We start from the raw sequence: 26,129 nt of genomic DNA, 5'->3' as shown, positions 1-26,129 counted from the left end.
GTGCATGAGGAGGAGGACGGACACGACGCGTCGCAGGGGAGGCAGGCCGTCGTGGTGGCTCCGGGCGGCGGCGACGGTCGGCGACGGGGTGGTCCAGCGTAGGCGAGCGGCGAGTTGCGGGGCGTCGGGGGCGTTGGCTGCCCCGACCAGATCCACGCGGGGCGGAGGGTTGAGGAGGCGGGCGCCGGCGACGGCGGGGTAGCGTCGTGCGGTGTCGGCAAGGTGGCGGTGGTCGGAGACGGGCGACAGGGACGACGGGGCGCCGGCGATGGGCACAGGGGCAAGGCGCCCCGATCCAGATCGCGTTCGGGAGGAGGAGCGAGGGGAGACGGGTTCGTGGGAGAAGTGGGGTTCGGTTGGGCTAGGGTTTCCCGGGGGGTTATGGAGAGGAGTGGGGTGGGCCGGCTGGGTTAGTGGCTGGCCGGCTGGGCTGTTTGGCCCAGTTGGCCAGGGGGGTCCTCTCTCTCTCTTTTTCTATTTCCTTTCTGTTTCTTTACTTTTTTCTTTACCGTTTTCTTTTAATTTACTTTTGTTAGTTTAGTTTCTTTAAAATACCAAGTTAGCAACTAAATTAGTATTATCAAAATAGGCCACTGCCAAACCCTAGCCACTGTTTTCTTTAAAATTAGCAGCTAAAATACCAAGTTAGCAACTAACCTTTTTTGTTAATTTACTTTTAATTTACTGTTTTCTTTAAAATTATTTAGTTTAATATTTTTATATTTTCAAAAGCAATTAAATTATTATTTTAGCCACTGTTTTTAATTAGTTCAGGGCATTTAAACACTTTGTAAAAGGTTGGTTCCACCATCAAAACTAGTTAGGGATTATTGGCCACATGATGAACATTTTAGTTTTAATGTTTCAAAACTTTTGTTGTTGGCCCCTATTTCAAATTTGAATTTGGATCGGTTATGAACTAATGTGATATTAACAACAGTGATCGTGGTGATGTGGCATCATTAGCGGGGTTTTGCTGTAGCTTAAATATCCGGGCATCACAGTCTCGGTCTTTATTGTCCCTCTCCTGCTCAACATTCTAGCACTCCCATAGGAGGGATAGGGTAGGCATCCACAAGGCCATGCTAGAGTAGATCACTTTGCACGCACTGGTAAACGATGTCGCCTACTACATGCGATTCTGGGAAGGATACACGGAGTGGAGGGGACATACCGATGACCCCAAGAAGCACAACGTCCTCGACCAGCGCTTCCATAACTCTGTTGGATCCTACTTCGACGAGTGCCACAGTTGGTGCCGCATGGTGAACCTGTCTAGCCTACCGAAGATCACTGCAAACCTCCCTCGCCTCCTACGCCACGCCATCAAGCCAAGTCCGTTGGCATCCTCGTCCTTGTCCTCGTACACAAGAGTAGCCTTTTCATTTAGATTTTGAACCCGATCAGCGGGTAGCATTTCAACGGTTCGAGCTCCTTCCGTCGCTCCCGTGCTGAGCCGCCCTGCATTGGAAACCACGCCAAGGACATCCGTACCTGTTTAAAGTTACAAGAGCCATGTTCGCCGGAGTCTGAATGTTGGTCCCTCATTTAGAGTGGGATAAGAAGCTCTTCGCACCAAGGTCCAAGATGGTCAAAAGATTCGTTGCTCTGTTCGGCCTTCCCATTTCATGGAAAGGTCTACTTCACCGACCGACAGAGGGATGGGCCCATGGTCGTGGACGCTGAGGCTGCATTGTCGAAGCTGACGCTAACCACAAGATGTCCGTCGGTGGTGTTCAAGTTCGTGCACAACTTCTAGTGCTGATCAACAACGTTGATGACAAGAAAGGAAGTGAGTATTAGACGGCGGAGTTCGGCACATTCCGATTGGACATGGACGCTCACGGCAGACCTTGAGGTCGGAGTGCAGGTGATTTGTCCATCGCTCACGGCATTGCTTCCCAATCCGTCCCGGTAGGTGTTTTGAAATCTCCGCCCATTTACACTTTCCATGCTCAGTTGCCAATCTCTTGAGAAGCCTGCAAACAAGATAATATATTGATCAAGATAATTAAACAGAACAACATACATACCGTGAGATCAAGCTGCTATTAAAACAAATTAGATTCCGCTCTTTCACATACTCATCCTCTTGCTGCAACCACTCTCCTTTGGACGGTGCCCACTGCTCGGTTGTCCTTGGCGGAAGGCTTCTATTGCCAGATACCTCGAGGATCTCCACTGGGATGGCAGCAGCGCCATAACCAGCGATCGGGAGGGGGCCCTCCGGCAAGGCGATCATGGAGGGAGACTTGCCGTCATGAAATAATTCTATGCACTTGCATGTGTAGGAGGGAATGGGCAGGAATCCACAAGTTCATGCCGGAGCAGACCACCAGACACGTTTACCGAAAAAGGCTTTCGCCCCGCTTTATATATAAAGCAATGTCAACCACAGCCCAAGTACAAACGCACCCCACGACAACACACGCACACACCCAAGGCAGGATACATAGGCGCTGAGCGCAACAACACCACCCCTAACGCAGACTAAGGCATAGCCTAGTAGTGGGGAGGGGTTGATGCCTTCCCACCCACCCAGGTTCAAGGCATGGTACTTGCAATTTGGGTTTGTTGCACCAATTATACTGTAGGGGGTTCCCTTACAGTCTTTCTATCAAAAACACCACCCCTGACACTACAAGAGCAATCAAGGTCGTCCAACGTGAACACGCCACCGCGAAGAGATGAAGCCGCATATGACGAACCGTGTGCTCCAAGGCGGTGCCTTCAAGAAGGTTACGACGCTAACGCGCCGCCATCGCCCGACCCGAGGATCAGAGTTTCCCCTAGAGCAACACGATGACCGATGAGAGCCGCGACGACACCTTCAAGAAGGGAACGCGCTACGCCGCCGCTGGTCCGTCCGAAGAAGAAAAGGTTTTCACCCCCGGCAAACACTCACCGCCACCGAACGCCACACCAGCCACCATGCCGCCCACACGGCCATGGTCACCGGGCAGCACCAAGCCACGGGCTCTGCCCATGAGCACCGCGCTACCACCACCAGGGCCGCCACCCCGGCATCCAAGACCTTGACACCATCTCACCCGAGCCCCGTCGCTACCCCAACCAAAGAGACGAGTGAAAAGGCCTCGCCTTCCACACTCCTGGGCAGCCCCCACCGCCGAAACCCGAAAGGCCGGCCAAAATTGGCCTCCGGTGACCCGTCCTGCTGCGCCGGACGCGAGACGAGCTCGATTCTGCTGCCGGGCGCGAGACGAGCTCGGTCCTGCTGCCGGGCACGAGACAAGCTCGGTCCTGCTGCCGGCGCGAGACGAGCTCGATCCCGCAACACCGGGCGCGAGACGAGCACTGGACCGCAGCTGGGAGAAGGCCATCCCTTCAACGAGGGTAGTGCCCGGACGACGAGAAGATGGGTCGAAGCCGAAACAGGCCGCTCACCGGTGAACCGACGCCGGAGATGTCCAACCGCCACCGTGAGCCAACCCGAACCACAGCTATGAGCCACCACCACGCCGTGGCAGCCCCACGCAGGGACCCTAAGGGGAGCCCCGAACTGCCCTGCAGCAGAGGGGCGCGCCACGAGGCCGCTGCCCGCCCCCGTGCCGCCACACTCCACCCCCCGAGCCTCTCCCGCCGCCAGCCAATAGCAGCAGGAGGCCCCTCAGCCTCGCCGGAGCACCACCCAGCCAAGGCAGTGTGCCCTCCGGTCCAAGCTGCCGCAGCCCGAGCCGGCTAACAAGGGGATCTGGGCCGTCGGCGACACCACCAACAGCAGAGCCGACCCCGCCAACTCCACCTCACCCGCCGCCCAACCACCGCGCAGCCGCCGCCGCTCCACCAGCAAGCCGCGCCGCCGGCACGGCCGCCCGGGTCGCCGCCGCGCCGCCCTGTGCGAGCGACGCGTCCCTGCCAAGCCGCCGCGCCCGCGCCGCGAGCAACAGGGAAGGGAGGCCAGAGGACCCCGCCGCCGCCGACGCCGACCGGGCTTCGCCCGGCGGCGCCCTCCGGCGGCGGCGAGGAGGAGAGGAGGTGAGGAAGAGGAGCGGTCCGGCGGCGGCTAGGGTTCGCCCTGCCGCCCGCGGGGAGCGGCTCGGGCGAGAGCTGGTTCTATCCACCAGACACGTTTTGGGCAAACAACGTTGCCAACTACCCGCAATTTCTCACGACATACACGCAATGGAGGGAAAACACCGATGACCCCAAGCAGCATAGTGTCCTCGAACAGCTCTTCCACTCATGCCCTTGGATCCTATTGCTATCGAGGGCCACAGTTGGCGCCACATGGTGAATCTGTCTAGCGAGACGAAGATCATCGTGGACCTCCCTCACCTCCTGGGCCACGCCATCATGCCTGGTCCGACGTCGTCGTCGTCATCCTCATATACTAGAGTAGCCTCGTCGTCCGGCTTCTGAACCCGCTCAGTGGGCAACACTTCGATGGTTCGACCTCTCTTCCATCGCTCCCGTGTTGAGCCTGTGCTGAGCCTCTCCTGCACTGGGAACCATGACAAGGACTTCTCGTGCCTGTGTAAAGTGACATGAACCACATTCGCCGGAGACTCAACGGTGGTCCTCCATTTCGGATGGGACAAGAAGCTCTTGGCACCAAGCTCGGTGAGGACCATTGGAAGATATACAGCAAAGCCTCATTGCTTTGCTCATCCTTCCCGTTTTGTGGCAAGGTCTACTTCACCGAACAACAGAGGGAAGGGCTCATGGTCATGGATGCCGAGGCTACACTGCCGAAGCTGACACTAGCTGCGAGATGGCCCGTCGGTGGTGTTCAAGTTTGCGCACATGGCCGACTTCTCAGGCATGCTTCTGCTTCTGGCCAACAACTTCGGTTACAAGAAAGGAAGTGGGGATTACACGGTGGAGTTCGGACCATTCTGGCCGGACGCGGACAACGGGGCACTGATCCTGGAGAGGGACATCGGCGAGCGTGCAAGGTTCGTTGGCGATTACTACGATGGGTTTGTTATGTCGTCCAAATTAAGTTTCCTTCGAACTCAACGACATCTACTTCTAGTTCCATCACCGCAGTTTTGATAGGTTTCTTGTGTGTGGTGTGTGTGGTGGAAGTGGAACGACCAAGCCGCTGACTGAAGCTGAAGGTCAGAGCATTTTCATTGACGATCTAGCATTTGATGTCGCTTGAAATGGGTGCAAGATGGACATGGTGAACGTTCATCAGTTATCACACTTGTTTTGATCATCTCCAACTACAATAGTACCTCTGAAATGTTGATGTATCTTCTTAAAAGAAATTATATGTTCATGCATTTGTTGTGTGGCATGTGCTGATCAAGCCTAAACATTAATGGCCCGAGAATTCTCTTAAAATACTATAGTTAATTTTGGCAAGCTCAGTCTATAAGTATGATTGGGTATAAATATGTTACTCTGTTATTAAGTCGTTGATATATACAAGATGGCGTGATGCTCTAATCATGTGTTTGCCCATTCTTTTTCGTTTCTTGAGAAGAATGTGTTTGTCCCATTCATACATTTTAGCAACTCCTACGAAACAAAGATGCCCAATAAGCTAGATCAACTAACCAGGTCATATTTATATTTGGATAATAAGCGAGTATATTATAGCTTGATTTCAGAGATACTAGATATATATTATAGCTTGAATTCAAGCGTGAGTGTCATGTGCACTTGACACTCACGCTTGAATTCCATGTGAATTTCTCAAATATATCAAACATTACAGGATATAATCATCTATAAAACATAAGTCCTGCTTTGGAAGAAAGGAGTACTATGTTGTTAGTTTTGAAGTCATCGTTGTAAGTGGATTGTTTAAAGTTCATTATAATAGCTCATATGGTACAATTTTCTATTGTGTGTTTTCAAGTGCTATGTTCATTGGTGTGGTGATTACTACGCCGTCAAATCCAACGCCATCTACTTCCGGTTCCAGCGCGACTGTTTAGATAGGTTTTTTGTGTGTGGTGTGTCTGGTGGAAGTGGAACTACCAGGTCGTTGAACGAAGATAAAGCTCGAGCGCCTTCATTGATGATGTGGAATCTTATGTGGATTGGAATGGGCGCAAGACGGACGTGCTCCAAGCTGATCAGTGATCACGTTTTTTGGTTATTGGCAGATGCAATAGTACCTTTGAAATGTTGATTTGTCTTCTTAAATCCAATTATATGTTCATACATGTGTTGTGTGGCATGTCTTGATCAAGCCTTAATGGCCCGAGAGTGGCTGAAACTGTCCTAGTTAATTTCGACAAGATGGGTCTTATGTTTGATTGGGCACAATATGTTATTGTTACGTTTTTACCTCAATTGATATATACGAGATTCCCTGCAACTCTAATCATGTGGTTTTCCCATTCTTTTTTTAGAAGAATGTGTGTTTCCCATTTGTACATATTAGCAATCCACTCTAATCATATGTTTTCCCCACATGGGCGCCACATGTCCACCCGAGTACACCGTCCGCCCTTCGTTTGCTAGGATGCTTCGGCAGGCTCTCGACAAAGAGAGTTATTTGTGTGCTCATGTTCGCGAGAGCTGGAACTCAGCGCACCATCTACGGAAGAACCCCAACGACCCCTCTTTGACGAGATCTTTCATACGGGTCTTGACAAAGCCTTTGTCTAGTGACCAAAGCGCAATACATGGTGCCTTTGCCGAGTTCTGTACTCGGCATAGTTCTTTTTCTGAGTACAGAACTCGGTAAAGCTTTCGTCATCATTTAAAAACAATTATATATCAATTATATCACCGCCAAATCACATACAATTACTCAAGCTCAGAAAAGCATCATATATGGTCAAACAAGCATCATACCAAGTCACTAAACCCCAATGCGACCAATAAATGTTACATACAATCAAATGATATAAGCAACACCACAGTTATGATGAATTGTACGAAGATTATGAAGTTCTTCACCATGCTCAGGGGGTGTTTGTTTCCAGGGACTTTTTGATGTAGGGACTAGAAAAAATCCCTCTTAGAGACTTTTTAACCAAATAGGAGGGACTACTAGGGACTAAAAGTTGCTTTTTGGGACTAAATGAAGAAGACTATCAAGGAAAGTCCTTTTTGGGACTTTTTGGGACTTTTCCAACAATGCCCCTCCCTGCACCCATTGCCCCGCCGCCCCATGGGGTTGTTTGGTTGCTATTTTTCTGTATACTAGGGGTAACATGGTCTTTTACATGTCATCTAGGGAGGGACTAGGGACTTTTTAGTCCCTGGAAACAAACAGGAAGGGACTTTTTAAGGACTAGAAATTTTTTAGTTGGGACTAGAAAAAGGCATAGGACTTATGAACCAAACAGAGCCTCAAATGAGTGCAAGCAACAACATTTTAGAGCATATGGGCCAGGTTCACATAGGCTAGATGGGCCATGTACGGATGGTTACGGAAACCGGTGTGGCCTGGAGTGCGGTGCGGATGGGGTTCCAACCCGCAAAATGCAACGGATCGAACTCACGGGTTGGGTCGAACCCACACTTGTCACGAACAGGAGCACTCTTCCCGTTCCCACACGCCGCACTCTGTTCCCCGATTGGTTCGCCGCCGCCGGCCCCGTCAACCTCCTCGATTCCGGCCGCCGTCTCTCGGCACCCTCGAGCCGCGCATGGACATCGACTCCGAACCGCCCGCCGAGAGCAAGCCCACCCAGATGGACCTCGAGGACCAGGCAAGCCGCCGCCGCCCGCCAACCTTTTCCTCGGGGAATTCCCCCCTCCCTTTTTTCAGGGTTTTGTTTCTGATTGTCTCTGGGCGTGCGCAGGCGGACGCCGAGGGTATGGGGAAGGACGAGGAGCTCGCGGACTCCATTGGGAGCCTATCCATCGCCCCGGGCCGCACCAACTTCAAGAAGAAGCCGGTGATCGTCCTCGTCATCGGCATGGCCGGTGCGCTCGATTTTGTTCGCCACTATTCAATTACTGCAATTACAGTAGCACGGATGGCCCAGCGAACCTGTGACATGTTAGGTTTTGCTGAGAGATTTTGGGATTGGAAGCTTACTGTTCTGCTCTGCAATGCAGGGACGGGGAAGACCACCTTCATGCACCGTCTGGTGTGCCATATGCAGGCATCGACGAACATGAGGGGTTACGTGCTCAACCTTGACCCGGCGGTGATGACGCTGCCATTCGGGGCCAACATTGATATCCGCGACACCGTGCGTTACAAGGAGGTGATGAAAGAGTATGGGCTCGGTCCCAATGGTGGCATTCTTACCTCACTCAACCTCTTCTCAACCAAGTTTGATGAGGTACCCATCCTGTATGTATGTCGTACGTCTAGAATGGTAATGTGCATAGTTGAAATCCTCTGTTGGGCTATAAAATGGGAGATAACTGAACTGTTTCATGTGTTCTTTTTGGTAATTGATTCATGTCAATTTCTACCATTCAATGTAAACTGTTGCATGAGTTGTGCTTAATTTATAGCTTAATGCTGAGCTCATAGAAAATTATTTGATTGCGCGTTGAATAATGCCAACTTCTTTCTGCAAAATTTGTATGCTGCGTTTCCGGGTATTTGGGACACAACTTTTCCCTCTATTCTTGTAGTACCATTCAGCTAATGTATGTCCAATATTCATCCTTGCAGGTTATATCTGTTATTGAAAGCCGAGCAGACCAGCTGGATTATGTGCTGGTGGATACCCCAGGGCAGATTGAAATCTTCACTTGGTCGGCTTCAGGAGCTATCATAACTGAGGCTTTTGCATCAACATTTCCAACAGTTGTTGCATATGTGGTTGACACCCCCAGGTCGACAAACCCTGTAACCTTTATGAGCAACATGATGTATGCGTGCAGTATCCTCTACAAGACCCGTCTGCCTCTGGTGCTGACATTTAGCAAGGTTGATGTAGCCAAGCATGAGTTTGCTCTTGAGGTAGGTACACCCTTGTGATGATTTCAGTTTCACTATTCTTGATTATGTGCACTGGTATTGCATTTAGCTACTATCATATATATTCCATACTGTGTTGTATGCAGTGTGCACTGGTCCTCCTTTGGGTATTCTTTTGTCAATATGTCACATTTGAGCTGCCATGCTGATGTGTATGGTTTAGGTTTATCTAATAATCTGTATTGTGAAAAGTGAAATATACTTACAAACAGGGTTTTCATCTGTGACATGTGTCCATGATGTTTCCTTCAAAGTTTTTGTAACTTGGCCATCATTTTTTGCTGGAGCAGTGGATGCAAGACTTCGAAGCATTTCAGGCAGCTTTGGATTCCGACTCATCATACTCCTCTTCGTTTACCCGGAGTCTCTCTCTGGTGTTGGATGAATTCTACAAGAACCTACACTCTGTCGGAGTATCCGCAGTATCTGGCACTGGAGTTGATGCATTTTTCGAAGCTATAGAAGCAAGCGCCAAAGAATACATGGAGACTTACAGGTTTCTCCCTTATGATATAGTTGTTCAATTGATGAAGCGGAGTGTCGACGCCAAAAAAAACTTATTAGTTACTCTTACCTAACAATCTTTATCAGGACTGATCTTGACAAGAGGATTGCTGAGAAGGAGAGACTAGAGGCTGAGCGCAGGAACGAGAACATGGAAAGACTGAGGAGAGATATGGAGAAATCCAAAGGACAAACTGTGGTGCTCAGCACTGGTTTGAGGGATAGAATTCCTGCCTCAGAAATGATGTGCAACGTGGATGAGGAGGAAGAAGAGGAGGCGGTGGAGGATTTTAGTTTTTCCGAGATTGATGACGATGATGATGAAGAGGAAGACGAAGGAGAAGATGCTGAAGTGACTCATTTTGGCCTTTAAGGTATTTAAATATTTATAGCACATCTCTTCATAATGCGCTTTAAAGATGTTGTCATTAGTCGAATATCTATCACAGCCACCCGGCCATTGATTATTCTTTTTCGATGAGAGGGGCCACATGGCCCCCATTTTCATTAAGAAAATGGAGTCTTTTACAAGCAAGGAGCAGTACACTTTTTACATCCCTGGCACTAAACCACATCAGGATGCTACGACACACAAGTAACCCAACCAGCACTAGCATACTTATCTAGATAATATCGAGCCAGATCGGCGGAACAAAAGCTACAGCAAAAATAGAGGCAAGTGACGATAGAACAAAAGTTAACTATAACCAGCATCAGAAATATCCACTCTTTTGGGTGATAGCCAGAAGCGATCCAAGCCTTTGAAACCAGCACCTCCAGCAACTGATTTCATCAGATTCTCCTCACATACGGCGCCCACCCATATCCTCTCCTGAAGACATCCCGAGTCACCTGGGCAATCCTTCTAGCGACTAGCTGTAGCGTGTTTTGTAGTCCTTTTTTCTGCAAAATTTTCCACGAATATAGAAGGGAGCAAACAGACATAATAATATCAGTAGGATCATTGGGCATTACACCTTGAAAGCATGATTTATTTCTTGTTTTCCAAATAGACCATAGCAAAGCAGCAACACCAAGCATAACAACTACTCTATCTTTGCCAGTATAGTTAGGCAACCAATTCTGGCATAAATCAAGGAAAGACACTGGGGATCTTTGGTTACCCAAGGAACACCCCACAATACTCCATAAGAACCTAGACAAGGAACAAGAAAAGAAAAGGTGATCCACATTCTCTATACTGTCACAAAACTCACAATGCTTAGCACCTTTCCACCCTTTTTTACTTAAGTTATCTTTGGTTAGGATCCTATTCTTGATCACTAACCAGGAGAAGGCTTTAATTTTCAACGGCATCTTCATTCTCCAAAGCAACTTATAAGGGAAAACAACTTGTCGAGCAACAAGATAATGGTACAAAGATTTAACTGAAAATTTCCCAGAAGAGGTAAGAAGCCATTTAACTCTGTCAGGTTCCTCCGACAAGGTCACCTGACTACACATATCAAGTAATTTGTTCCACATCTCAAGGGTCTCCCCATACAAACATCTCCTAAATCTGATGCAATCAAAATACTGGCTAAACACCTTCGCGACCGTGACATGCCTACAAAAGGTCAAGTTGTAAAGACGTGGGAAAACCAAACATAGGGGGTTGTCTCTTAACCAAACATCCTCCCAAAATCTAGTTTTGCGACCATCACCCACAACTCTCTGGCAGCATCTATAAAAAATATCTTTAACCTCCATCAAACCATTCCAGAAATGGGAGTTGCCAGGAGATGATTCACATTGAGTCAAAGTTTTCTTTTTCAAATACTTTGCTCTAATCATCTCCTGCCAATCTCCAGCCTCGTTCTCTAGCCGCCAAAGCCACTTGCACAAAAGACTTATATTCTTTATATCTAAATTAGTAACTCCCAGGCTACCCTGATCTCTAGGTTGGCACACATCAATCCAGTTTACCAGATGATATTTACGCACACCCTCCTTTTCTTGCCAGACCAACCGAGCTCGGAAAAAGTCAAATCTTTTACCCACGCCTTTTGGTAGTCTAAAAAAAGAGAGCATGTGACTGGGAATGTTACTCATGCAGGTTTCTGCAAGGATTAGCCTACTCCCCATAGGAAGCAAGCTCCCCTGCCAAGTTGCTGCTTTCCTTTCACACTTCTCCTCTGCAGATTTCCAATCCCTATTACCAAGCCGCTTATAATGTAAAGGAAGACCCAGATACCCAAAAGGAAACTCACCAATAGCACACGTAAAAATCTGAGCATAATCATTCCGTTTTGGTTCAGCCCCACCAAAACAATAAACCTCGCTCTTCAGAAAATTAATTTTTAGACCAGTCAGATGCTCGAACACACACAAGATAATTTTTAAGTTTCTAGCACCCTCTAAATCATCCTCAATCATAAAAATAGTATCATCGGCATATTGTAATATAGAAAGGCCACCGTCATACAGCTGGGGAACTAAACCTTTAATAAAACCTTGCTCCTGCGCCCTTTAAAGGAAAACCTTGCTCCTGCGCCCTCTCCCGGGCATTGATTATGCCTGCACTGTGACATAATCATGAATTAAATGGGGTTCAAGTGGTTTTTCTCAAGGGATATACATAGGCTATCTAATTCATATACGGGTTCACACTTGGCGTGTAGATTCATTTTGCAAATTTGAAATCTCGCCGAGGGTGATGTTATAGTGCCGGCTTGAGATGACTTTAATGTTGATTTTCCTGTGAATGGAAAGAAGATTCTGTAACTCCATTCTGATGCCGTTAAGCTGTCTTGGCTCTTTGACAGGTTGATGGGATCGGACAGAAGAGGGCGCTGGCTTATGGAGGACCCTGTCAGGTCCAGGTTATTACGGTGGAAATGAAATGCTGTCGATATCACTCTGTAGCAGTGTCGCTGACCGTCTGACGCTAGTAGTAGCCTGTAAATCAACTTGCACCACGTCGAACCCGCTGGAATGAATCAATCCCATTCCCATCCCAGCGATGAGCTGAAGTGTTTTCGCGTAGTACTAGGTATGAATTGTCTCCTGACTTGTCATGCAAACAAAACAATCAGCCGCAGCCGCTGTGCCATCACTGTCGATAATTATCATTGGTAGGGGATTTTGTTTGCAAGCTCCGTGCAGCCTGTAACATAAATGCTCTCCCCTGATCTGCCGTCGCCTCAGCTGTGCACCGTCGGCGCGACGTGACGCCATTGATTCCCTGTGAGAAAGAAGGCACGCGCTCCACTCTGAAACTGCTATTTTTGAGCTTGATCTGAATACCTGCCCGTGTGAGAAAGAACAGCTGTGTGTGGACTGCCATGCACGCATCACGCATGCCAAAGTCAAACTGTGTCTGTCGTCCTCGTCCTCGTCGTCGACCGGCCGCCGAGTGCGCAGTCGCGAGCGCATTTATCGCCGGACAAGCAAGAAGAAGAGCGGGAGACGGAGAAGATGGACGTTCCATTCCATCAGTAATGGGAATGGCGGGATAGATAGGCCATCGCGTTCGTTATGACCAACGGACTGGTTCTAACCGTGCTCCTGCTGCCGTCATTGCTAACAACAAACAGCCTCCGAGGCTAGCTATAGGACACCATCCTCATCCACAACACGTACTGGAAGGCGGGGATTCACGCTGTTTCATTCATGTCAAATTCTCACCAAATTTCACGTGGAATTCCTGTGAATCCTAGATAGATATGTACATGCCCTTGAAATGCACCGAAAGTTGGCAGCCGCCGGTCGCCACGTACTCGGCTCATTCGATGGCGCACAACATCTGGTGCAGCCCAGTTGCCACCTCCCCCACGCTCCACGGCTATATAAACACCGCCTCCGATCCTAGCCGCTGCACTACTACAGTCCAAGCCGCACCGCTCTCTCGCTAGCCACCTCCCTCTCGTCCGCCACCGCATTAACTCTTCGCCCACCGCTTCCCAACAAACCCGCCGCCCGCCCTTGACCGCGGCAGCCATGGCGCTCGCAGCGGCACAACGCCAGCGGTCGGCGTCGGCCGTGCTGGTCGCGGCGGTGCTGCTATCGCTTTCACTCTCACTCTCATGCGTGCAGGCGCAGGCGCCGCACGTGGCGGTGCCACCTTCGGCTCCCCCGAAGGCGGCGGCGGCGCCTGGGCCGGCCGGGGGGTTGAGCGCGGCGTGCCTCAACTCGCTGCTCAACATGTCGGACTGCCTGCCGTACGTGCAGGCCGGGAGCAAGGCGCGGGCGCCGGACAAGCCGTGCTGCCCGGAGCTGGCCGGCATGGTGGGCTCCAACCCCGTCTGCCTCTGCGAGCTCCTCTCCGGGGCCGCCGACTCCCTCGGCATCGCCGTCGACTACGCCCGCGCGCTCGCGCTCCCCGGCGTCTGCCGCGTCGCCACCCCGCCCATCACCACCTGCGCAGGTAGTAAACTAACTCGAGCCCTTCTGCTGCAGCTTGGCCGCTGGATTTGCTGCTCTATGAGCGAGTCTCTCTTGAGGTGGATTTGATTTGTGTGGATATTATTCTTGCAGCAATGGGATACAACGTTCGTCTGGGCCCGTCTCCGGCGCCCGCGCCGGGATCTCCCTCGCCCATGTCGCCCGGCGGCAGCCCACAGTACCCCGCTGGTAAGCGCCGCCGCATGCAGTAGCAGAATTTCAGTTGCGGGTTCAGTTTAATAATTCTTTCTGGCTGCCCAAGAGTCAAAGACCAAGAGGAAGGATTAATACAAGAAATTGATGGTACTAGGTAGTAGTATTAGTTAAATATATAAATAAAAAAGAAGCGAAAAACAGAAGTAATGCTAAAACATCCAGTGGCCATATGTATGCTCGTAGGTACAGAAGTACAGACACACAGTTTCAGTTCACGTGCTTGTCATCACGTTCTAGTGCCATGGAGCCGAGTACTGTAGTGGTATAGTAGTTGTGTACAACTAATATATACTGTACGTGCCATCTCCGTCGCAGGTCCTTCGCCGTTCGCCTCGCCGCCGGAGTCGCCCAAGCCCAGCCACGCGGCGCGCCGCTTCCACGCCGCCGGCGCCCTCGTCGCCCTCGCCGCCTCCTTCGCCGTCGGGATGGCCTTCTTCTAAGCGGACAAGGCCAGCGAGACTGTTAACCGTTCGATAAAAATCTGTCGCGTGAATGTCATGGACATGCTTTCTCCGTCTCTAGTCTGTGCGCTAGTACTCCAGTATGATGATTCTAGGTAGATAAGATAATACAGTACCAGTTATTTCCCGCCAATATGTTATGTGCTATGCTAATCAATTGATCTGTCGCTCACTGATAAACTCGTTCGTGGCGTGAAGTGTAGCAACGCTCAGTAACATTGTCGTGTGCGCATGCTCCCTCATATCTTCCTCGTGACGCCCGAACAAACATCCGTCAGTCGCATCAACTAAGCGTGCTCCCGTCCGGTTGCCATTCTCCATTACAACACGAAATTCCTTCCAATTTCCTACTAACACACTAGTAGTATGAGTGTTCATATCACAAAGTCATACTAACATACATTAGTACTGTATATACGCGTATATATCGCAAAGTTAGCCTAATGCGTTTTCCGAGGCTAACTTTGACCAAATATTAGAGCAATAATATATGACATGCAACTTACACAAAGCACACCGTTAAATTCGTGTGTGAAAGGAGCTTCCAATGATATAATTTTCACATTGTGCATGTCATGTACTATTAATCTTGTCAATAGTCAAAAGCGGTCTTGAAAAACGCATTAGGCCCTATATAGATGGAAGGAGGGAGTAGTCTTTATCGAAATATCAAAAAGACTTATATTCAGGAATGGAGGGAGTTCGCAGTAGGAATTTCGCGATGAAGCATTGAATTCAAAGGCGGTTGGTTGCGACTTGCGAGGATTGGAGGAGTGCTCGATACTTTCTGCGAGCGAATGCAATGAATGAAAGGCATCACCAGCCAGCAATCCCTCTCGTGATCGAGACGAGAGGCATTCAATTCCCTCATCTGCAGCAGTTCCGTGCAAACCGCCTCCTCTTCTTCAGCATCATCATATCAAACTAGTCACAATGGGAGTAACTTAACTAGTAACATCACATATTTCAATACAAGATTGCTTATGTGGCAGCTAATTAATGAGGAGAGAGGGGTTTGTGGTAACTTAGCTAGTTACAGTAACATCACACGTTTCAAGGCATAATGAGTCTATAGCCTAATAAATGAACTCTTTCATGATACCGGTCATATGTTACTACCCACTATGGAGGTAGTAACATAGACTAGTAACATCGGCAAGTTACTACTCTATGTTACTCCCCACTGTGAGCAGTCTCACGGGCAAGCAAGCGTCCAACGACATTCTCTTCTGTGCACATGAATGATTCAGTTCATTCTAATAGTAGCACAGTAGTACAAAAAATGAGCACAAAACCAAAGGAATTGGAAATGTTCGTCAAATTCAGGATAACACGTGTTGATGCTACATATATATACCAGTATAGCACAAGAGTGAGAAAAGAGATTACAGTCCCTACAGTCTACAGAGAAAAATGGCACCACAGGCTCATGAAATCTGTCATGGACCAACTCTAACAATCAACTCGTCTCTGCCTGCCTAGCACAAACCACGAGCACTAATCAACAAGGGTCTGTCCTCTGATACTATCTAGCCAGGTTTACCGTTCATCAATCAATAATTAAACACTGGTAGCCAGGAACCAACTTGTCATCAGGGAGTAACAAGAAACCGGTACCATCTGGACGACCAAACCTCGTGCGACACCAGCTCAGTTCGACCCGCCATTGCCGCTCCTGTATGAACCTCAGCTCCAGCAACGAGCGGCGTCCCAAGGATTCCAGCGCTAACACACGTTGCAGCTCCTTCTACAGTGCCCGGGCAGCGCCACGGTCCCCACCATGTATGCTGGGTTCTTTGTGCACTCTCCCAACGCCGCCCACTGCGAGCAGCTGTTGCTGTTGTCCGTGCAATTGCCTGGCGTGTGATAGACCTTGTCGAACGAGGCCACGCGGATCCATTTTGTTGCCGACCATTTCTCCCCCTTGATGACCTCGCATCCGCCATGGAGGCTCGACGGATCTGTCTCGGCGTCTGGGCGAAGGTTGAAGAACAGAAGGGCGTCCCCTTTTCGTGGTTTCACTAAGGAACGATGGATACAGGTGCATGTCAGTCAGGAAATGTTTCGGGTGTCTAATTAATAACTCGGGAATTAGGACCGCCAGTAAGGAAAAGAGCGCGAAAATTATACCTGCAAGTCCTTTCTGTGCACATTCTGACAAATCTTTATGGTGTGATCCTTTACGTGCCTGTTTGACAAATGAATAGGCATACCTAGGAATAAGTACAGGAGTCATCGTAGAAATAGAAGTACAAAAGAACACTACGGTGCTAATGGCTACTTGTGACTGGCTCAGACGACAAATCAGCAATCTGACACACTATCTTATTGAGCACCACCACTGTGAAGAAATAAAATTTACCTTGGCTAAGGGGAAAACAGTTTCCCCTCCTTCTGCAACGTCTGTTAAGTACAGAAGTACAGTAGCTACCCGATGTCCACCGCGGATAGTGTTAACACTGTCGGTGAAGAAATCATGGTGCGGTTCATACTTCTCACCGCGCTTATATCTTAGAACTTGCATATCTTCGCCATTCTCTGGTCATTTTATGACACTTATAAGCAAAACTGAAAACAGTAAGACTCTCGGACCCTTGAAGTTCAACTTTCTACCACACACATAAAATTGGAAGATATAAACAGAAGTGCAGCAAGCCAACCCTGAAAAATCCTCTTTATCAAGCCCACGATTTTTATGACATGACATTCAAAGTCCAAACTAATGCTAATGCTCAACAGCAAAAAGAAGAGGAAAGTTTAACTTCCAAATTAGGGAATATAAAGGTCGTTTCAGGGTGTTGTAGTGCATTGGGTTTGAGTGTTTGACACCACAACAGATACATGATGTGTCCAAGTAATAACACGTAGCTGTTCTACAGGTTCTCAAGTCAAATGGGACATGATCAAAAAGGATAAAACACCATGGCTCTTAACCCTTTGCATTGAAAACTTGTGCAAAGCACAAAATACAATTAGGAAAACAAATGGAAATGGTGAACATAGTGTGTGACATGTTGTGGTAATTTGAGCATAGAATTTGGCCAACTAGTACAGTGTACCGCCGTAGGGTAACTAGGACAGTATGACATTTTAGCTCTTTTTCTACACCTTGAGCTGCTAGATGCACTTGTATCTCCGTGTGAAGTGAATTTGTACTTCATACTATTTTCTCAACTTTTTAGAGAACTCCTTTCCTGGAAATGCAAAAGTTCTACCTCTTTTGGATTTTTTTTATGTTTCTATGAAGATCTGTCCACAGTTTGGTTAGGTCCGTTGGACTGGATTCTAACCGGCCAACAAAGGTGCTTCCCCTATCAAACTCAAATACAATTCACAAATAAAACATTTTTATTCTCTACAACTGCAATAATAAGCACCCCTGAAATGCATGAATGGAAAAGTGTGATGTTATTGTCTCACAACCTTTTGGAAGAAATGTCCATGCGGCAATTTTATCCTCTATACCAGCAACAATTGGATCCTACAAGTTTGGACATGATTGATCATCAGATGAAAAAAAATGTAAGCAACAGAAATACCTGAACTGTACATATAGATAGTGCCCTGTAAGAGAGTACAGCTATGGCTAGTCACTAAATAAAGAAGATATTGTTGCCTTGAGAAATAAAAGAACATGAAGAGTACATACAGATAGTGCCCCGTAAGAGAGAGTACATATAGAAATAACTGCTATGGAATACATAAGATACTGAGCTCAAATTTCAGATGAAACATGCAAGAGAGATGATCAATCCATGGATTTTTCTCTTCCAATATAATGCCTATGAGCTGAAAAGCAAATGGCCAACCTGGCCCTTGCTGATGAAGGTGCCGGAGCTGGTGCGGACCTCGCTGAGCTTGCTCTTGCCCGACGTGTCATCGGCGACCGCCGACCTCTTGAGCTCCGCCCTGGCCTAAACAAGCAGGAGAAGCCCAGAATCAGATACACCCCCACAGCAAGAGCACTCTGGGTGTCAATGGGGACTGGGAGCAGCGGGAGAAGCACTGACGAGGGAGACGAGGTGGTTGGCCTCATCGTCGGTGAGGAAGTGCGGGTAGAGGAAGGCCCTGCGCACGCCATGAAGCACATGTCAGTCGCTCGGTTCGACGACCCCACCCGAATCGAGATCGGAGGCGAGATGAAGCAAGGCGAGCGCAGGGGCGGTGGAAAGAATCGGCTGACCTGGGATACCAGGAGATCTGCCTGGAGTGGTGCGGGTAGACGACGGGGGCCGGGTACACGGAGCTGCCCCTGCCTCCGCCGCCGCCGCCGGCCCCGGCAGCTCCGCGGCGGCCGACGAGGAGGAGGATGACGGAGAGGAGGGACAGAGCTGGGCCGGGAAGGGGAGCCCGCGCCATCGCAATTAAGCCGACCCTCACCCTCGCTGTCCAGCCGACGCGGGAGGCGGAGAAGACGCCGCGGCGACGGCGGCGGCGAGGTGGAGCCTGGGAGTGGTCGCCAGTCGCCACGCTTCAGGGGAATGGAGGGAGCGGGGGACTGGAATGCGGGCCGGGAGAGATCTGCGCCGCTCACGTGGCAGAATCCGTCGATCCAACGGCCATCACGCAGCGGAGAAACGTGCGCGCACATCCGGCGAAATCATGGGGGGCACCGACCGCCAAACGTGCGCACAGAGATGTCGTGTTCCACTGGCCCCGTGGAGTTTTCATTTAGAGTTAAAAGTCTTCATCAAATCTTGATATTATAGTGATAGCTTTGAGTTGAACATCGACTTTCTAACTAGAAAAACCCTTCTGGTCTTTGAAATCAGCGCCTCAGCCTCGTCCGGTCGTTTGATGAAATAATTGTGCTTGAAAGTTGGTGTCGACGACGTGGTGAGAGCACCGGACACCGACGTCGTGGCCATAACCATCGATTTAAAGTAACCGCTCCGCATGGCAATGTTTTATCATAAGATTGGGCGTGATGCCTATCCAGACTCTGTATTTAGAGCCATCTGATCCAGCATCGTACGACATGATGTTTTTCACAAGAACGTGTCAGAGTCTAGGATTGAACCCAGGTGAGTTGGTTTCACCACAAGGAAGCTAACCATCTGAATTAGGGTTAGTTTGCTTATTCCGACACTACTTGTAGACCCGATTTTCCTCAAATACCAGCCAAGAACAGCAGACACGCAACGGTAACAGATGCAATTGACTGAATGAGATCACGAACATGAAAGGCAAGGAAAAAAAAGCAAGAATATGAATAGTACTCACAAGAAATGACCATCATACTGATCTTGTGTCCATTCACAAAATGGAAAATCAAGATGAGAAAAAAATACACTGTACATTTTGATCAGATGCCTTTGTTTTACAACAAATTATTTTTGCGAGTAAATTCATTGTGTTACTCAAATCACAGTGTCCATACAAGCAGCACCGGCTAGCTCTAAAGAATCTGACAGGTCAAAACCAAACCAAGTCATAGTTCTGCCCTCAATTCTACCAAGTTTAGCTAAGCTCAAACTTGCGGTTATCACAATATCGCCTGAAATACTTGCCAAGCCTCTAATTTGAATTTCAAGCCATCCGACTCAAGACTGCATAACACGATGTTTTTTGCACGAATATATTCTTACAATATTTGTAGACACAGTCTTCAGGTTAAAAGGCCTCTTTGATTTGTGATTTTTTCTGTTTGTTGCCTGAATTTAACTGTTCCATATAAAAACCATATGGGTTGAAGCGCCCTGGCTACTTGTGTTGTTTTATGTGTAAATTCCCAAGTGGCTTTTATGGCATGGGTAGTAACGCATATGTTCTTTCGTAAAAACAGAAAGATGTTGAACACGAATTGTGGGAAATTATTCCTGAACTCAAATCCTTTTATCATTCTGCATCGTCTATTTTTCGGCTTACAGGTCATGAACCAAGTTCAAGAATTATGTACTTTCTCTTTGAAAAGAAACATGTGTACTTTATTTGGGGTTTTCCCTCTACTTTGACCGAATGAGATCATGAACACAAAGCAAGGGGAAAAAAAGAATGTGAATAGTACACACATTGATCTTGTGTATCAAGATGAGAAAGAATATATTGTACAGTTTGATTGGATGCCTTCTTTCAGTACAATTTTGCTCCAGAAAAAACTCAAGCTTGACACATCTACAACTACAGTGGTTTGTAAGACACAACTTGCAAAACTGTGCAGAGGCTTTCTTGCTCTACCCGAACCAACAAAAAAGAATATCGTGGGAATTTCTGAAGTATAACCTAATCACTTGCCATTTGAAAACTACATGTGATTACATTTACTGTACAACATAATAATCACCTTTCTCTTTGTGAGAAAACAATTTGCTGGAAACAGATAGCAAGCCGCAGCCTAGGAAAGTTTCCTCGGCACCTTCCTCCATGAGTGGCATGGCATGAGCCGATTTATTTTGTGGTTTTGGTCCCAGCACCTGCAGTGTTATGATCATACTTATTAACTTGTCTATGCATATACTGGAGTTTCCATTGCTTTATGTAAACTTTCATAGGCACGCTTTATTTTGCACAGATTAACTGAAAATAGAGAAGGTGCACACCTTTGGTAACCTTATTCTTACTCGTCGGTAAGAGCTCTTCAGCACCAATTCTAATATTAGTGTTAGATGTGCGCCTCTTTGATTTGCCGTCCAGCAAATACACTTCCACAGTGAATGATCCACAGACAGGACGATGGTCAGAAAATTTAGACTCCCCACGGAAGTAGGATGACTGCGCAATCCCATCTCCGTGCCATAGTATTCTATCACACCTGAACAAGTTGAACTACTTAGCTTACACGAATTGATAACTCATTAATAATTCATTGTATAGTTAGGCCTTAAGTTGCAAGACAAAAAGATACATCAACTGAAATGTAGACTGAGATTTTTTGAACATCCTCTTTGTAAGTTATGTGATGATGTGAATAGTTCTATTGTTTTTGCTTCCACGACTGTAACCAATATGCTTGAGCTAATGTACCTCATTTCATCTCAAGAGAACAAACTATGTCTAAGCTTCTTCTGGCACACAAAGATGGGCATGCATGATTATTGAAGTCGTACACAGGTATATATATAATTTGTGGTCATACGGTCATAATTAATTATTAATACTACTAAAGGTTATCATAGCTTCTAAAGTAGGAGTTATTTGTAAGATAAAACGAATTAATATGAACAAGATAAATACCAGGCTGGGGTTCTCCTCTTTTTCTTTGAGGTTGCAGTTTCTCCAGAATAAGAATCTGAGTTAAAAGTGTACTTGTATGTGGGGGCAAAATATATCTTCTCTTCGCTCCAATCCCTGAATACCCTTCCAGAATCACGCTCAGTGTTAAGCTGAAAATGAAAATTCTAAAAAGTCAAGCCTTTTCTCATTCCATTACTTTAGTTGTTTAGTTCCTCGTTGGGGAAATTGAGTTGCGCTCAACTAATTACAAAAAATGGGCGCCATTTTTTAGGTGCTTACTTGATCCTTTTGAAAAAGGGCATCCCAGTTATTTTCAGTCAGAAGTTTCTTGGTATCTTCATAGCTCAAGGAAATACGGTAGTTCAGATCCCCCAACCATATCACCCGGCTAAAATAAATAGCACATTAATCAGATATAGCACAATACAATAAAAGCTTTAAAATAATTGTAGCATTAGTATCTTACTCATGGTCAATAATTTTTTCAGGGATTCTTTGCCCAGCTCTTCTGCAAATTCTTGGAAACTGTGTGGCCCTCAGTATCTCTAGAACATCTGAGTTGCGCCGCAACTCATCGCCTTCTTTCTCACCTGAAGCCAAATGGCTACAGATGAAACAAAAGCTTGTCTGGTGCAGTGTCATGCTCACTGATATACATCCCTGAAGCCAAAAAGTAAGTGCATGGCATAAAAGAACTAAGGGATCTACCATACAGGATGCTTCAGAGTTTTTTTCCTGTTCAGTTTTCTTGGCGAGCAGAAAGTTATTATTGTTGAAGCCAAATATTGAATGCCAATAAAGAACATGATATGAGAAACAGAGCATTAGCATAGTACTACATAATTGTCTTTGTTAATGTCTTTGCGACTATCATAACATTTTACTCTGTATCTCGCATCTTTAGTTCCATAAAAATTTAGGGCATGCCACACCTTGCATAATGAAAAGGAATTACTTGAATACAGATTCAGTTCTAACCTTGTTTCCAAGATAACCCATTACTCCACGGCCTACACATGATGTCCTCACATGACCGATATGCGGCACTAGTTCTTTCTTTGCCCATACTGTAACAAAAATACCAACCATTCGTTTGCAAGATACGAGGTTATATTTTAGCTGATCACTAGAGGCAGAAGCAGACGAAATCACTCCATCAACCACATAACCAGAAGCATTATTTGATCTGTCATCAACTTCATCTTCTTCCGAAGAGTCGGTCTCATTAATGTGTGCTTGTGGGCATCCAAAGCAAGCATCTTTGTAGGATTTCCTGGGCATTTCAACTGAGCAGTTGCAGATCTTGAGCAGTTTTCTCTGAGTTGGCATGTAAGGCTTCCTGATAGATTTTAAGGAGGACTGGAAGATTGCAGAACCAGAGCGGTTGGAGAAAGAAGCATCAAGGTTCGATGAAGATCGAGAAGAGGTTGAATCAAGGGATAGAGATGGCTTGTGACAGAAGATATCAGCATCCCCGTCAACTGTTCTGTTTAACGTGCGGTTTATAAGAGCAAGCCATCTTGCAGCTGGTTCGTTGTCTTCGATCACAAGCACATTGCCAGCATTGAGAGGGACAATTTCCTGAAAACTGTGTGAAGGATAGAAAAAAGACGTAAGAATGTTGTCTGTTCACTAAAACAAGCCAATTTAACTCCAAGGAAAATACAGCTTATTGTGATAACGATTAAATGCCAGAATGTCAATAACACCCAAAGGACTGTAAGAAACAAAAAAAAAGGAAAGGATAACCTACTGTTTTTTATTAATACAGCTTATTGTGATAACGATTAAATGCCAGAATGTCAATAACACCCAAAGTACAAGTTTACGAATAGGGGAAGTGAAATGTACAGAAAGTATGTAAGTCGATCACTGTGTATTCTTCTATGAATTTTCGGCACCGCAAGTCTGCAACTACTAGAATTGACAGGCATACATTTCAGAACTGCGAGAAACAGATGGATTACATACCCTAAAACATAAATATCTGAGTGGTCATCTGCAGGAATGAAGTCGTCCAGATTCAACTCAGCGGTAGGTGTGTTTCCTCCAACGTTCCATGTAGAAATAAATACCCTGTATGATGAGTGAATTTAAATAAAATTCAAGAGACCACATAACTGAAAATGCAAGTTTGGCTGTTTGACCTGACCTAAAAGATTCAGTTTTTATGACACTTGGAGAACGGGCTAGAAAATGGCTCAGACGCATGCTCCGAACTTCGCGCATGCTCCTAACTTCTGCTTCCAATTCGTCCAAAGAAACACAAGAATAAGCCAGTCAAATAAAACCAGCAGCATCGAAAGAGTGATCCAGTGCAGCAAAGTGCCAGATAGAAAACTACCTGAAAGTGGTCTGAATGGGGAAGAAGATTGTGCCTTGGAGGAGCTTGGTGCAGACTTAACTACAGATGACAAGAGAACATGGAACAGTATCATCACGAAATCCTTCTAACATTGTAACGAATTAGATACAAAATGTAAAAATGTGTAATTCTTGAATCTTGAACACATGAATTCTACTGTAGCATATTCCATCGAACTGGCTGCTTCTTCATAGCACTGATTATACGGAGTTGACAGAGGCTCAATGGACTTAATGAACTGACAACCAACTTAACCAAAAAAATTGAACCCAGATGAGCTAAATTTTGATAAAATTCGCTCATCTATTTATTACTTGTGATCACGTTGCTACAAGACAGTGACTCAGTTATTCAGCTTCCAAAAGAATTAAGATTAACTACCAGCGGAGGAGCTTGGACGGTCTGTCTTCTTTGCGGCTTTCTTATCTTTCGCCCCGAATATCTTTGGACGACAGCCCTAGAGTACAATGATGTAAAGCCAAATACTTAAGTCAATGATGTATCTCTGAAACTAAGAAAGAGGAGCAAAATGGGGTGAAACAAGAGACACATACCTTCATCTTTTCATCATCTGGAAACGCCATTCGCTTTGAAGTCCGCCGAAAACAACCGAAGCTTATTATTCCAGGCTCAAATCTGACCACATTATTGGCTAGAAATTAAACTGCGCGGTTCATCTCAAGGAAATACAGTACTGATTAGATGAACGCTGACATCAGCACAAGTAAATAGGGGAAAGAAAGCATGTACATATGCTTGTCCCAGAAAATAAAATAAAAAGGAAATAAAGGAGAATATTTACACCCCAAAAGAACTTGCTGGATCTAAATCGTTGCTCAAATTCAAATTCAAATTCCTTCACTCTAGCTAGATTTGAAGAACAGACACATGACCCAAGCAAAAGTAAACAGAAGCCTTTCACATCAAAAACAGCCCCCACATCCACAAAGCACGCCCTTTCCAAAAAGTAGGCTACCTATCTGTATCTGACACACGGGATCTTGAGAATCCACTGCACATTACAGCTCGCAACAGAGAGACAGGGATGAACAGGAGAGAGAACAGGATGAAATGAAACAGACATCACAGCAGCGAGGAACCCACCGAATCAGCAGCAGTTTTGCCGCCACCGGCAAATCCGGCCACCGCAGCGCCGCCCGGGAGAGCCGTGGACTGAATCCCTCCTCCCCCACCAGAGGCGCAGGGCCCTCCTCCTAAATTAACCAAGAAGGAGGTAGCCCAACGACTCCTCCCCCTAACCACCGGGAAGGCCGCGACAAGAAAGGCGAGGCGGATAGAGGGGAGAAGAGGAGCGGCGGCGCGGAGACGACGACCCCTGGAAGCCGGGGCGGGGTCTGCAGGTGCGGGAGGAGGACGGTCGAGGAGGGCACGGCGGCCATTACCTAGGCCGGCCCCGCACCCCGCACCCGGCCCGGAGAATTAAACTATTCTCCCCGGACAACTGTCCCGTACTACTGTGCGCAGCAGCGGCGTCGTCCCTCTTGAGAGAAAAAAAAGAATTCACCTCCGCGGCGTTTGTTTACGGGCGGCACGACGCGGCATGAGCACGGCGGTGGTGGTGGACCATGGGAGGGAATGAGGAGCTTGGGCGGCGCACGTGCGGCCGGATTGATTGGGTTTTGGCGCGCGGCGGAGGGAAGGTGGTGGTGGAGGCGGTTTGGGTTCGTTGGTTGGTTGAGTCGGGCTTGGAACCTCTCGTTGTCTGCTGCCGGTCAACGGTGGACACAAGGACAAAAGGGGAAGCTTCTTTTATGTGGTGCTTCGTTGGTTCCGTGTCTGAAGCTTTCTTTACAAGGCCATGGCTGGCTTTTGGTTGAATCATTCCATTTCCAGGTAGTGGTTCTTCACAGACCAGAAAAAAAGCATAGCAATCTCAAACAATAGTGTTTGCGCTCAAGTACTTTGGCGCCACATAGGGCGGGTGGGGCTTGAGAGGACTGGTTCTGAAGAGCGACTCGGACAGGCTCAGCACCCCGGTCTAGGGTTCAAATGTGGAGCATGTCAAAGGTTGAGGGGTGAATATCTTCTTTTTTTCTGGAACAAACCGCGTTTTACCTACTGCTTATTTTATCTTATTCAAAAAATACAAGTATTTTTTATTGATTACTTGCCAAAGCATCAGGACGATATACAC

At 47.3% G+C, this 26,129-nt stretch overlaps 3 protein-coding genes and 1 long non-coding RNA gene across 7 annotated transcripts; 2 read left to right on the top strand and 2 right to left on the bottom strand.

Annotated features, from left to right (window-relative positions):
* Nucleotides 1-419: 419 nt before the first annotated feature.
* On the bottom strand, nucleotides 420-5,314 carry LOC141023288 (uncharacterized). The gene is made up of 3 exons (XR_012184117.1): nucleotides 2,085-5,314; nucleotides 1,853-1,979; nucleotides 420-1,761 (listed from the first exon to the last, which is right to left on the bottom strand). It is a non-coding gene; the product is annotated as an uncharacterized lncRNA (long non-coding RNA).
* Nucleotides 5,315-7,431: 2,117 nt separating this feature from the next.
* Nucleotides 7,432-12,470, top strand: LOC109767089 (GPN-loop GTPase QQT2). 2 transcript variants are annotated; one of them, XM_040388460.2, is made up of 7 exons: nucleotides 7,432-7,640; nucleotides 7,734-7,857; nucleotides 7,993-8,222; nucleotides 8,564-8,854; nucleotides 9,163-9,368; nucleotides 9,464-9,750; nucleotides 12,142-12,470. In XM_040388460.2, exons 1-6 carry the CDS (start codon nucleotides 7,578-7,580, stop codon nucleotides 9,747-9,749), a joined length of 1,200 nt encoding a protein of 399 aa, XP_040244394.1. In that variant the 5' UTR covers nucleotides 7,432-7,577; the 3' UTR covers nucleotide 9,750; nucleotides 12,142-12,470. The 2 variants fall into 2 exon arrangements, with proteins under 2 accessions (XP_040244394.1, XP_020181436.1); XM_020325847.4 differs by having other exon boundaries at nucleotides 7,432-7,857.
* Nucleotides 12,471-13,190: 720 nt separating this feature from the next.
* LOC109767090 (uncharacterized) lies at nucleotides 13,191-14,616 on the top strand. Its single transcript, XM_020325850.3, has 3 exons — nucleotides 13,191-13,742; nucleotides 13,853-13,948; nucleotides 14,291-14,616. Exons 1-3 carry the CDS (start codon nucleotides 13,316-13,318, stop codon nucleotides 14,413-14,415), a joined length of 648 nt encoding a protein of 215 aa, XP_020181439.1. The 5' UTR covers nucleotides 13,191-13,315; the 3' UTR covers nucleotides 14,416-14,616.
* A 1,123-nt stretch (nucleotides 14,617-15,739) lies between these two features.
* On the bottom strand, nucleotides 15,740-25,841 carry LOC109767087 (probable prolyl 4-hydroxylase 4). 3 transcript variants are annotated; one of them, XM_020325846.4, is made up of 17 exons: nucleotides 25,079-25,841; nucleotides 24,529-24,610; nucleotides 24,356-24,431; nucleotides 23,954-24,013; nucleotides 23,762-23,849; nucleotides 23,581-23,685; nucleotides 22,588-23,197; nucleotides 22,076-22,269; nucleotides 21,889-21,997; nucleotides 21,610-21,758; nucleotides 20,986-21,187; nucleotides 20,709-20,849; nucleotides 18,246-18,350; nucleotides 17,860-17,917; nucleotides 16,799-16,974; nucleotides 16,567-16,624; nucleotides 15,740-16,457 (listed from the first exon to the last, which is right to left on the bottom strand). In XM_020325846.4, exons 2-17 carry the CDS (start codon nucleotides 24,556-24,558, stop codon nucleotides 16,162-16,164), a joined length of 2,457 nt encoding a protein of 818 aa, XP_020181435.1. In that variant the 5' UTR covers nucleotides 24,559-24,610; nucleotides 25,079-25,841; the 3' UTR covers nucleotides 15,740-16,161. The 3 variants fall into 3 exon arrangements, with proteins under 3 accessions (XP_020181435.1, XP_020181434.1, XP_020181433.1); XM_020325844.4 differs by lacking the exons at nucleotides 15,740-16,457; nucleotides 16,567-16,624; nucleotides 16,799-16,974; nucleotides 17,860-17,917; nucleotides 18,246-18,350 and having other exon boundaries at nucleotides 20,455-20,849; nucleotides 20,976-21,187; XM_020325845.4 differs by lacking the exons at nucleotides 20,709-20,849; nucleotides 20,986-21,187; nucleotides 21,610-21,758; ... (7 more) ...; nucleotides 24,529-24,610; nucleotides 25,079-25,841 and adding exons at nucleotides 18,447-18,504; nucleotides 18,620-19,021.
* Nucleotides 25,842-26,129: the final 288 nt, after the last annotated feature.

This window comes from Aegilops tauschii, chromosome 1, assembly GCF_002575655.3.
Source record: "Aegilops tauschii subsp. strangulata cultivar AL8/78 chromosome 1, Aet v6.0, whole genome shotgun sequence".
NCBI classification, from domain to species: domain Eukaryota; kingdom Viridiplantae; phylum Streptophyta; class Magnoliopsida; order Poales; family Poaceae; genus Aegilops; species Aegilops tauschii.
Note: the sequence above shows the minus strand (reverse complement) of the source record. Positions and strands in the feature narration are given on the sequence as shown.